Below are 10,248 nucleotides of genomic sequence, written 5' to 3'. Positions count from 1 at the left end.
AGCTGGGGAGATTGGACCTCGACCACCTCGACCACCGAGTATCCGACCTCGTCACCCAGCTGGGGAGATTGGACCTCGACCACCTCGACCACTGAGTATCCGACCTCGTCACCTAGCTGGGGAGACTGGACCTCGACAGCCGAGACCACAACCACGACTACAACCACGGCTCCAACATCTCAATGGGATGATTGGACTAGCACTACCAAGGAACCAGCTCCCACTCCATCTCCATCATGGGGTGACTGGCATCCGGGTTCTCCTGCTCCATCTCAGGGCTGGGGTGACTGGCACTCTACATGCGAGCAGGCTACTACGACTGTTTACATCACAGAAACAGTCACTTCATACGTGAAGCCATCCACCACTTGGACCAAGAGTCAGCCATGGAAGGACTGGGACTAATTGGGTAACTCCTTCTCGGCTTCCGCTATATGCGATCGAGATGAGACAGTATTGGAAAATCCTTTAGTTCCTTGGATCTTGTGCAAACCCAATTTTTCCTCCTTATTTTTTGGGAGGGGGTATATATACTGCGGTTATATATGCTCCACGATCAAGTACATGCATCGACTGGGAGGAGGGCACAGGAAGGCGTTTGCTCATTGGCGAAACGAAAAATTGGTCGTAGCTACCTAATCATAGTCAGTCCTTAATACCTATTACTGATGGAATAGTATGAAAGCATTAGACAGGGAATACGATGAGAATGAAGAAAAAGAAAATCAGTCTCAGTTCTCCTACAAGAATTTCCGTCATCAATTTGACGTCCTGTCATTATCACGTATCAGACATTGTCATTGAGCATAACATGCCGCGTAATAGTACTATGCTCCGACTGCTATGGCTGGTGCAGCGTGTTGCTAGATTAGTTTCGTTACTAATTTGCCTGTATTCGATCCCTCAAACAATCTCAGCCAGGTCTTGGGAACATCTTCGAACTTCGTCGGAACCACCTGTTCATTCTCGTCCGAGATTTTGAGTTTTCCTTCTTTAAGGGATCGGATGAAGAGGGCGATTGTTTCGTTGAACGTGGACATGAAATCGGTCACGATGAAGCCGCGGACCGAGAGGCGCATCGTGATGATTTGGAAGTAATCTGCAAAAGAAAAATGTATGTAAGCTTTTGGACTCCCTCCTCGTTTTGGTGCAGCGTCGTGCGAGATGAAATGTATTGGCAAGGATGTGATACAGAATACATACTCTTTAAAACGGTAGGCTCTTGGGAATTGTAGCCGGAAATCGAGCCGCATGCGATAGAGACCCCGTTTCGTTTCAGCCTTGCGAGCATTAAATCCAGGATATGACCCTGGCATCGCAGACTGGTCAGACTCTGCCATATCAAGACCCCACACAGACGAGAAAGTAAAGGGAAAGGATCGTTCCTTACGCCGACATTATCGAAATAAATATCCACAAACCCGTCGGTAGCTTTGACCAGGTCCTGTTCGAAGGTCGGGCCACGGTAATTCAAACACAAATCTGCACCGAGACTCTCGACCCAGCGGCATTTATCATCTGTGCCTGCAATGCCAATGACTTCGGAGCAGCCGACGATCTATCAAGAAAGAGTCAGCGATGGAGCAGAGATGCGGCCAAAGTTGGGTTCGAGGCAGACATTCTTCGCAATCTGAACTGCCATGCTCCCAGTAGCTCCTGCAGCTCCCGAGACGACGACTCTCATGCCGGCTTTTGCTTCTCCCACCACGACCAGGCCGTAATATGCGGTTAATCCGGGGCCACCAAGAGCGCCCAGATAATGGGTCGGACTCAGCCCGTTAGGTAATGGGTTTCGAGGAGTGCAATCCGCCGCACTCAGCACGACATATTCGTTCCAGCCGAGGACTGCCTGGATGAGTGTGCCTGGAGGCAAGCTTTCTGCTGTCGATGCGATGATTTGGCCCAAACCACGCGCTCCCATGGGTGCTTGCAGTTGCACGGGAGGGGCGTACAGGCGCTCAGGAGGGATTGATGATTCAATGCTAACTCGTTGCGCTGGATCGTTGGAGAAGAATAGGCTTTTCACTAGGACCTGGTTTGGTTGTAGATTTGGCACAGGCTTCTCAACGAGTTTGAACGTTGGGTTTTCATCGGTGCTGGAGAACGTCGGAAGGCCCTTGGGGTGATTGGCTAAAATCCAGGAACGAGTGACAGTCGGTGCGGAAGCCATGGTTCAATATTCTGATCCCACAAAAAATCAATGACACGGGGTTATGTTTCCGGTGTGGAAGAGGTGTCGATGCCTGTATTTGATGTCCTCTTGATTGCTTCCTCTCCTGATCTGATTTGATTCAAGCTCCTAGCGAAAATGAGTCTCCAACGGCCGTATCCAAAACGTCCTCGCACAAATGTCCACTTTCGTCAGCGACAAATCATGCGACGGTTTGGCAATCTAGGTCGTTGGCAGCCTTTTAAGTTCCAGAGAATCTTGTGGTAGGCGAAAGAAGAGATTGAATGTTGACACGTGGAATTGATTGCCAGTCTTACGAGGTGGAATGACATATGTAATCAATTGTTGGAACATCAAGGATATTCAAGGTGTATGGGGTATATCTCGTTTGGGGAATTTCCATCCGGACCGAGGTTAGCTGGTCGAGACAATTGCACCACTAGGGGATAGTGGAAAGATGAGGAGATTCAGTATAGAAATATTCACATTTGTCAGCGAATGCCGCTGAGACACGATCTCTGAATCGTTGCTGACGACTCGGCTCGGGCTTGACAATGCTTCGAGATACAACTGGGGTTTGGCATAGAATGGAGCAAAATGCCCGAATTCCTCAGATTTAGGAGAAGCCTTGTTCTTCCAACCGAGCTACACACCGCGGTAATTCCCAGTTTGACATAGAGATTGTTGAGCAACGTATGGGAAGCCTGAGTGATCATCATGGCCAAACGGATCCGTCATCCTTGATCTCGATGTGACGCCATACCATACCGCCATGGGTATGTATCGTCGAGAAGGTCGGCTTGACGCTGCTTGGTGACCGACCGCATCCGCTCCAGGAAGCAGGGCCTGCCGGTTGATTCAAGCCAGCTTCACTGTCTATTACCGGAACGGGAATCTCGTCATGGAGGGAAGGAGAGGGAGAGGAGGGAATATCAAACCCAGTGGACCGCCGATAGTGTTCACTTCACCTCGGTCGGGAGTCACTCGTCTTCAACCATAGAGCCCATCCCACTCTTCTTCCTCGTCGTCTGGAGCCGCGGTCTTCTTGATTTCATCTAGTTGCTTCTGTTTCCGATCTCTTTCACGTTGCGCCAGATCCATTCTATCAAGTGGACATGTTCCATTCAACAACAACCAGGGTCGTATGCATTCCAGATCAAAGATATGATTTGCGTGGCAAGGTAACCGCACCAAGAGTGGATGCGGGTCGTCCACGAAAGCATTTCCGCATATAGGACAGTCGGCGTCTTGTTTGACCTTTTTGATGTTGACCCGCTCCAACGCCGCAATATACTCCTCGTCCACCCCTTTGACTTCGCGAGGAGGCGTTTCTGCAGAGCCCAACAAGCTTGATATCATATTCTCCAACAAGTCTGAATCGGCGTTGTCATTTTCTCTGAGCATCAATTGAAAAGCTTCAGCGAGGGAGCGGAAAGCCGCCGACACATCACCCGGAACAGGGATGGCATGTGCTCTGGCTCGATTTTCAGGACGATCAGGTGTGATTTCAGCAAGAAGACTGAGGAATGAGGAAAGATCGGGCCTGCGAGATTGACCTTGACATCGATTTGGCGGATCAGTCGCATGCTCGGCTAGAGCTTGTTAGTATGGGACAAGACAAATCGAAACACTCCTACTCTCATAGCTTGTCATTGTGGTCCTGGGAGAGCGTTGTTAAATGGATTGGGGATTGCTGGAACGATGAGGGTGGGAGTAGAAACCAATCAATCCAGGCACGAGAGGATGGCGTGGCACAGGGACGCAGACAAACAATTTGCCTGATGGCGGATCGGGAGGGGCTTTCGGAGGAGATTGTGTGGGTAGATTATTGTGTTCAGAGACGCAACGGCCGCGAAAAAAATCATCAAAGAGGTGTAGGGTAAACGAAGTCTCCGTGAGGCAGTCTATATACGATATATGAGAGAAACTCAGCCAATGGTGGCTCTTTGTACTTCGACCCTCGACTTGAACTTCGCTCCGACTCACCCCCCCCCCCTCCTCTCTCCTCTTCCTTCTTTTATTCAGTCCATCACTTTTCCACACTACTAGCATCATTGACGATGATCATCCACAGTCCACGGTGAATCTTTGGCTCTTGGAGCCCTCGCCATTGCCGGAGTCACCCACAATGCATCGTCCTCCAGATCCATGACCAGTCCCGTCAAATCATTGCGCCGATGGAGGCAGATTGGGATGAAATCACTCGCATTGCGGTGCCGTCGTCTGGCCCGCAGGCAATCCCGACGCCGGCCAGTGCTGTGACCTTTGATGATGTACAAGAATTGCTCTGGGTTGGCAATGACCAGGTATGTTGGATCAGAAACCGTACCCTTCTCGTGAGACTCATGCGCAATGCCCAGGGACGGGTCACTTCTTTCTATGGGCCCGAGTTGCAACGCTATGTCTCTGTCAAGGCTCATCTAGGCGAGGGGCCTGTCAAGCAGCTCCTTGTCCATGAAAAGGGCATCGTGTCTATATCGGCCTCGAGTGTCCATTTGGTGAGCCGGAAAGGCTTGACCCAATGGCATATTTCTCATCGACTCATGACCGATTTGCGATGCGTCGCGTTCGCCGCCGCCAACAATCTCATCCTGGTTGCTGGATGCCAAAGTACCTTTTTCATCATCGACGTTGACAAAGGCCAAGTGGTATCCGAGCATCTTGCTCAAGCCAAGTATACCATCATGAGGAAGAGCCGACATATCTGTGCGGCGACCGATGACGGCAACGTCCATATTCTCGGTTTGCCCGACTACAAACTACTCAAAACGTGGAAAGCTCACTCGACCGCAGTCAATGATATGGATGCGCGGAATGACTTTCTGGTGACGTGCGGATTTTCCGTCCGACAATTGGGGGTACCAATCGTCGACCCATTGGCCAATGTCTACGACTTGAAGACCCTCACATCACTTCCTCCCATTCCATTTCATGCGGGCGCCGCATATGTCCGTCTGCACCCGAAATTACAAACCACCAGCTTTGTGGCATCACAAACCGGCCAGATGCAGGTGGTGGATCTCATGAATCCCGTCAATGTCATGCTCAAACAAGCCAACGTTCAATTTATGTCGGGCATGGAAATTGCATCCTCGGGAGATGCTCTGGTCATAACAGACACAAACGGCTTGATATATTTATGGGGCTCGCCCTCCAAGGTTCGCTTCAACAACATTAGTCGAGATACTGAATTTGCCAATCCACCTCCCGCCCAGGTCGCACATATCGATTGGAATGATACACCGCTCAACACCGTCGGGATGCCTCACTATTCTGAAACCTTGCTATCCGCCTGGCCCAGTCACCTGGTGTTTGACGTAGGAGCGCCACCGGTCCCGGTGGAACCATCGCTTCTTTTTCACATGCAGACTGCCGAAATGGGCCACTATGCCCCAAATCTCAATCCTCGAAAACTTCTCCGCTATCAGGTGGAAGACACCAGAGCGGGGCAGGTGCCTGCCTCCATTGCCGCTCCCAAATTTTTGAGTGAAAAGGCGAAGGAGACGACATCCAACGGGAGTGGGCGGAAGTTGTCTGATGCCGCCGAAAGTCTGGCCGGAATCTCTCTCAATGGACGAGCCCAAACTGACGAAGAACGAATGCTCAAATATAGCAATGTCGAGATCAAATATAGCCGGTTCGGAGTCGACGACTTCGATTTTCGATACTACAACAAAACACCGTATTCCGGACTGGAAACGCACATCGCGAATTCTTTCATCAATTCTCTTCTCCAGCTGTATAGATTTATTCCTCTGGTTCGCAACGTCGCCATACAGCATGCCGCCACCTCGTGCGTGACCGGCAACTGCCTGCTTTGCGAGTTTGGATTCCTGTTCGACATGCTGGAAAAGGCCAACGGACAAAACTGCCAGGCAACCAATCTTCTCCGGGCATTCGGAGCGTCCAGGGAAGCGGCGAATCTTAGTCTCTTTGAGCATTTGTCTCTGGCCAATGGAACTCCACTCTCCTCAACGATTCAAGCGGTAAATCGGTTCTTCTTGAAGCAGATGGCACATGATTATGTCACGATGGCTTCGAGCGGTGACGGAATTGATCAAGTCCTCGCCAGCAGTGCCTTTGAGGCCATTCGTTGCATATACTGCAACAATGAAACGATCAAACCGGCGACCACCTATGTGCATGACTTGATTTATCCGCAAATGGACCCGAAGCACTCGATGAGATACCTCAAGTTTTCATCCGTTCTGAAAACGACCATTGAACGCGAAGCTAAGAACCGGGGATGGTGTAGTCGATGTCGACGGTATCAACAACTGGCCATTCGCAAGACGGTCAGGCAATTACCATATGTTTTGATGCTCAACGCGGCCCTGGGAAATAATACGGCGATGCGGGGACTATGGGAAACTCCCGGCTGGCTTCCCTCCGAGATTGGCATCATCGTCCAGGACAGAAACGTGTATTGTTTTGAAGGATCGGATCTGGCGCTGCACTTGCGCAATAAGTCTCCAAATCTGGTGATATATGAATTGGTTGGATTTGTGGCGGAAATTGACACCAGCGAAAGACACCAACCTCATCTGGTCAGCATGGTCAACGTCGAGGTTTCGAGTGTCGGACCCGATACCTCTTACAACCACAAAGTGTTCCCCAATTGGCATCTCTTCAACGATTTCTTGGTGTCACCGGTGGATCCCCGGGAAGCCTTGCATTTCAACAAAGCGTGGAAGATGCCCAGTGTGATCGCCTATCAAGTGAGAAGTGCACACGGCAAACTTGATCAGTCGTGGAAAGACAATCTCGACACGACCTTACTGTACCAACATTACAGCATCAACGGGCTTTACCCCATCAACGAATGCAAAATCTTGAGACCGGAAGAACATCCGCAAAGAGGAACTCCGATCGCGTTGGACACGGAATTTGTGGAACTGGAGAAGGCAGAGATCAATGTCAAGGCCGATGGCACACAAGAAACCATTCGTCCGGCCAAATCTGGTCTGGCTCGCGTCAGTGTTCTACGCGGTAACGGGGACGATGAAGGGGTTCCCTTTATCGATGACTACATCACCATCTACGACCCCATTGTGGACTACAAAACACAGTATTCTGGAATTCGCCCGGGAGATCTGGATGTCCAGATCTCCCACCACAACCTGGTTCCTCTCAAAGTGGCGTATAAGAAACTCTGGATCCTCCTCAATCTCGGCTGTGTGTTCGTGGGCCATGGACTGGCGTCTGATTTCCGCAAAGCCAACATACACATACCCAAGGACCAAACGGTCGATACACAATATCTCTACCTCGCAAAAGGCAAGCACCGGCGATTCTCCTTGCGATATCTGGCTTGGGCGGTGTTTAGGGAGTACATCCAAGAAGAAGTGGCCGACGAGACCCAGACCGACGGACACGACAGCATCGAAGACGCACATATGGCATTGCGACTCTGGCGAAAATTTCTCGAGTACGATCACGCCGGCGCCGTGGAACAAATGGTCGAGGAAATCTACCGCAAAGGCACCAAGTATGGCTGGAAGCCTCCACCAAGGAGTATTGGAGGTACATTGTTGCCGGATGGGATCGGCACGGGAGCGGCTAACAGCGCGGTACCGAGTGGGAGGAACACACCAGATATGATGGCGGCGCCAGCCGCTGCGTCTTTAGCTACATCACCACCAGTGTCTCAGGGTAATGGGACTGAGAGAGGTAATGCGAATGCAGGTGGATCATTCAAATTGAACGCAGCGGGAGCGGGGACATTTGTGCCTGGAGATGGGATTGTCAAAGACACTCCGCTGCGATGAATGAAACATGTCGAAAGCTGATATCTTCGCTTTGGGACTCGGATGCGGATGCTGATGCCGATGCCAATGCCGTGACGCCGACGCTGATGACGATGGATTTAATTCTTGAATTTCCCGCAACAAGCAAAGCTCACGAATATCTTGGACTGTGTTGCTGAATGTAGCTTTGCCTTCGCCGTCCGTTCTGATGTCACACGCGCAGATCAGAAGTACTCTGCCGGGCATTATCTGAATTGGAATTAGCACACAAGGATTCCGAAACCACGTTATCCGTACCTTGGGTGTCGTGTAGCATTGTCTTCATCTCATCCCGCACAAAATCGTACATTCAAATCAAAAAATCAAATCCAAATTCTGTTCTGATGACTGTTCGTCTCGGCTGTCGTTAGATAACGCCCGGACAAGACTAGTTTTTCCATACTACCAGGAATTAAGGCCCACCTGGGGCGGCTCACCAGGCCCTCTTGGTGCACCGACGGCCCGAGGGGCTTTCCAGCGTGATTGGTGTTTGATTTTCCGTGGCTTGGGCAGAATTGCTATTTTGAGAAGAAACCCCAACTTCAGCCATAGCTGCTAATGCGCTGCCTCAATTGCGGTTTTCGCAGATGCGCGATGTCTGGGTTGATTTGACCCGACCACCATCCTGCTACATTCACCGTCTCACTCCCAACACTCACTCGCCGTTGCCGAGCAGTTTGAAACACTTCCTCTCCCTCACCTTCTCTCACTTCCGCGAAACGAGAACCGCAATATAATACCCTCCCTTCCGCCTCTATCACGAGGCCTCTTTTTCTCACCATGCCCAAATCCAAAATGAAGTCACGCCCACAAGTGTACCCGCGCCTGCCGTTCCACATTATTCGGGCGATAGCCTTCATCAGCGGAAGTATTGTCTCGGGAATCTTGATCTTCTTCTGCGTACAGCTGCGACACGATGGGTTTAAATTGCCGTGGACCTTTATAATTGTACGTTGACGGATCCTTCTAGCGAGCGCCTATTCCCCCTTCTCTTTGCTGCCCGCATGTCTCCGTGATTTGCCCCGTCGAAAATGTTTGAGAGCTAGCAACTAACCCGATCATGTTGAACAGGTCCTTGCCGCATCTCTCCTATCCCTCCTCACCCTCCTAATCACCAGCATCATCTACGCGTGTGCCTTCCTCTCACCGCTCATCAACCTACTCGCCAACGTCACCATCACTATCCTCTGGACCGTCGGTCTCGCTCTCTTGACATGGAACATGTACGGCACACTGGGCCACAGCTGTAGCCGCGCGAACTGGGCGTCCGATGACGGTATGATGATCTGTCGAACCTACAAAGCCTTATACTCTTTCGCATTGTTCGGATGGCTGTCGCAGATCGCACTGATTGTGCTCGACATTCGCAGCCGGCGCGTACAGACGGCGTTGGGCAAGTATAACAAAATGGCGGCGGCAGCAGCAGCAGCGGATGCGGGTCGAGATGTCAAATTGGACTCATTGAGCAGAAGTAGTTGGGGACATGATAGCGCAGGAGAGAGAGAGGTGCCGTACGGAATCCCGGATTATGGCGACGATGCAACGAGGGCGTTGAGGGGTGGCAACCAGCAGCCGCCGTTGAGAATGGATGATTTCAGCAGTTATGATCGATATGCACCCCAGACTCGGTATGCCAATGCCGGATACGGATATGGACCACGTTAAGAATGGGAATTTGGGGAATGTGTTTTTGATCTGAAATGGCATGGCATCGCATAGCAGGATGACGTAGCACGAGACAGAAGTAATAACTGAGATTCTTGCGTTGGCGTTACGAACGAACGATCAATTGATCTACGTATACTAATCCCCCAAACTATTCGGATCTTCGTCGTCGTCGCCCGGAAAATATACCGGGTCCAGAGTACTCCATATTTCACTTGACCCATGCATTCTTAACGTATTGAGAGAAAAACCCAACCTAGCTGCGGACAGTGTCCGAGCGGACCAGAAATCGACCAGACCAAGAGCGAGTAAATAAAGACAAAGCCACTCCGTAAGCTATCTTATCCCGGTCCCTATCGGGCCCGTTGTCAATCATTCCTCGATCTAAAACCATCCATCCCATTGCATTCGCCAGGCCTGTCTTCAATCAAAAGTTCGACCTTCGCTCTTTCAAGTCCAGCTTAGCTCCTCAGACACGCTCGATTCCAGGCGCCCAACAGTAGAACCATTTGCACGTAAGTTCCGTGTTCCACTCCATGTGCTGTCCGACGGGTCTTCCTGATTGAAACACAATATCATATCCGGGATTCTCCAATGAGGGTAAAAAGGGGGGGGGGGGGGGGGGGG

At 51.0% G+C, this 10,248-nt stretch overlaps 5 protein-coding genes across 5 annotated transcripts in view; 3 read left to right on the top strand and 2 right to left on the bottom strand.

The window, feature by feature from the left end:
- The window catches only part of Z518_07345 (uncharacterized protein), a gene marked incomplete at both ends in the record, with an annotated part of 1,485 nt that extends 1,080 nt beyond the window's left edge, over window positions 1-405 (top strand). Inside the window, one exon of the mRNA XM_013415474.1 lies at window positions 140-405. Within this exon, the coding sequence (XP_013270928.1) occupies window positions 140-405 (266 nt within the window). The remainder of the gene's footprint in view (window positions 1-139) is intronic.
- A 458-nt stretch (window positions 406-863) lies between these two features.
- Z518_07344 (uncharacterized protein) lies at window positions 864-2,170 on the bottom strand (the record flags this gene model as incomplete). The annotated part of the gene is made up of 4 exons (XM_013415473.1): window positions 864-1,099; window positions 1,204-1,309; window positions 1,391-1,558; window positions 1,619-2,170. The coding sequence occupies 4 exons, from the start codon at window positions 2,168-2,170 to the stop codon at window positions 864-866; spliced, it is 1,062 nt and encodes a 353-aa protein (XP_013270927.1).
- A 990-nt stretch (window positions 2,171-3,160) lies between these two features.
- Z518_07343 (uncharacterized protein) lies at window positions 3,161-3,823 on the bottom strand (the record flags this gene model as incomplete). Its single annotated transcript, XM_013415472.1, has 2 exons — window positions 3,161-3,762; window positions 3,808-3,823. 2 exons carry the CDS (start codon window positions 3,821-3,823, stop codon window positions 3,161-3,163), a joined length of 618 nt encoding a protein of 205 aa, XP_013270926.1.
- A 524-nt stretch (window positions 3,824-4,347) lies between these two features.
- On the top strand, window positions 4,348-7,938 carry Z518_07342 (uncharacterized protein; the record flags this gene model as incomplete). Its single annotated transcript, XM_013415471.1, has 2 exons — window positions 4,348-4,476; window positions 4,531-7,938. 2 exons carry the CDS (start codon window positions 4,348-4,350, stop codon window positions 7,936-7,938), a joined length of 3,537 nt encoding a protein of 1,178 aa, XP_013270925.1.
- Window positions 7,939-8,736: 798 nt separating this feature from the next.
- Z518_07341 (uncharacterized protein) lies at window positions 8,737-9,621 on the top strand (the record flags this gene model as incomplete). The annotated part of the gene is made up of 2 exons (XM_013415470.1): window positions 8,737-8,904; window positions 9,028-9,621. The coding sequence occupies 2 exons, from the start codon at window positions 8,737-8,739 to the stop codon at window positions 9,619-9,621; spliced, it is 762 nt and encodes a 253-aa protein (XP_013270924.1).
- Window positions 9,622-10,248: the final 627 nt, after the last annotated feature.

The sequence above is a fragment of the Rhinocladiella mackenziei genome, assembly GCF_000835555.1.
Source record: "Rhinocladiella mackenziei CBS 650.93 unplaced genomic scaffold supercont1.5, whole genome shotgun sequence".
NCBI classification, from domain to species: domain Eukaryota; kingdom Fungi; phylum Ascomycota; class Eurotiomycetes; order Chaetothyriales; family Herpotrichiellaceae; genus Rhinocladiella; species Rhinocladiella mackenziei.
This window is presented reverse-complemented; position numbering and strand designations above follow the sequence as displayed.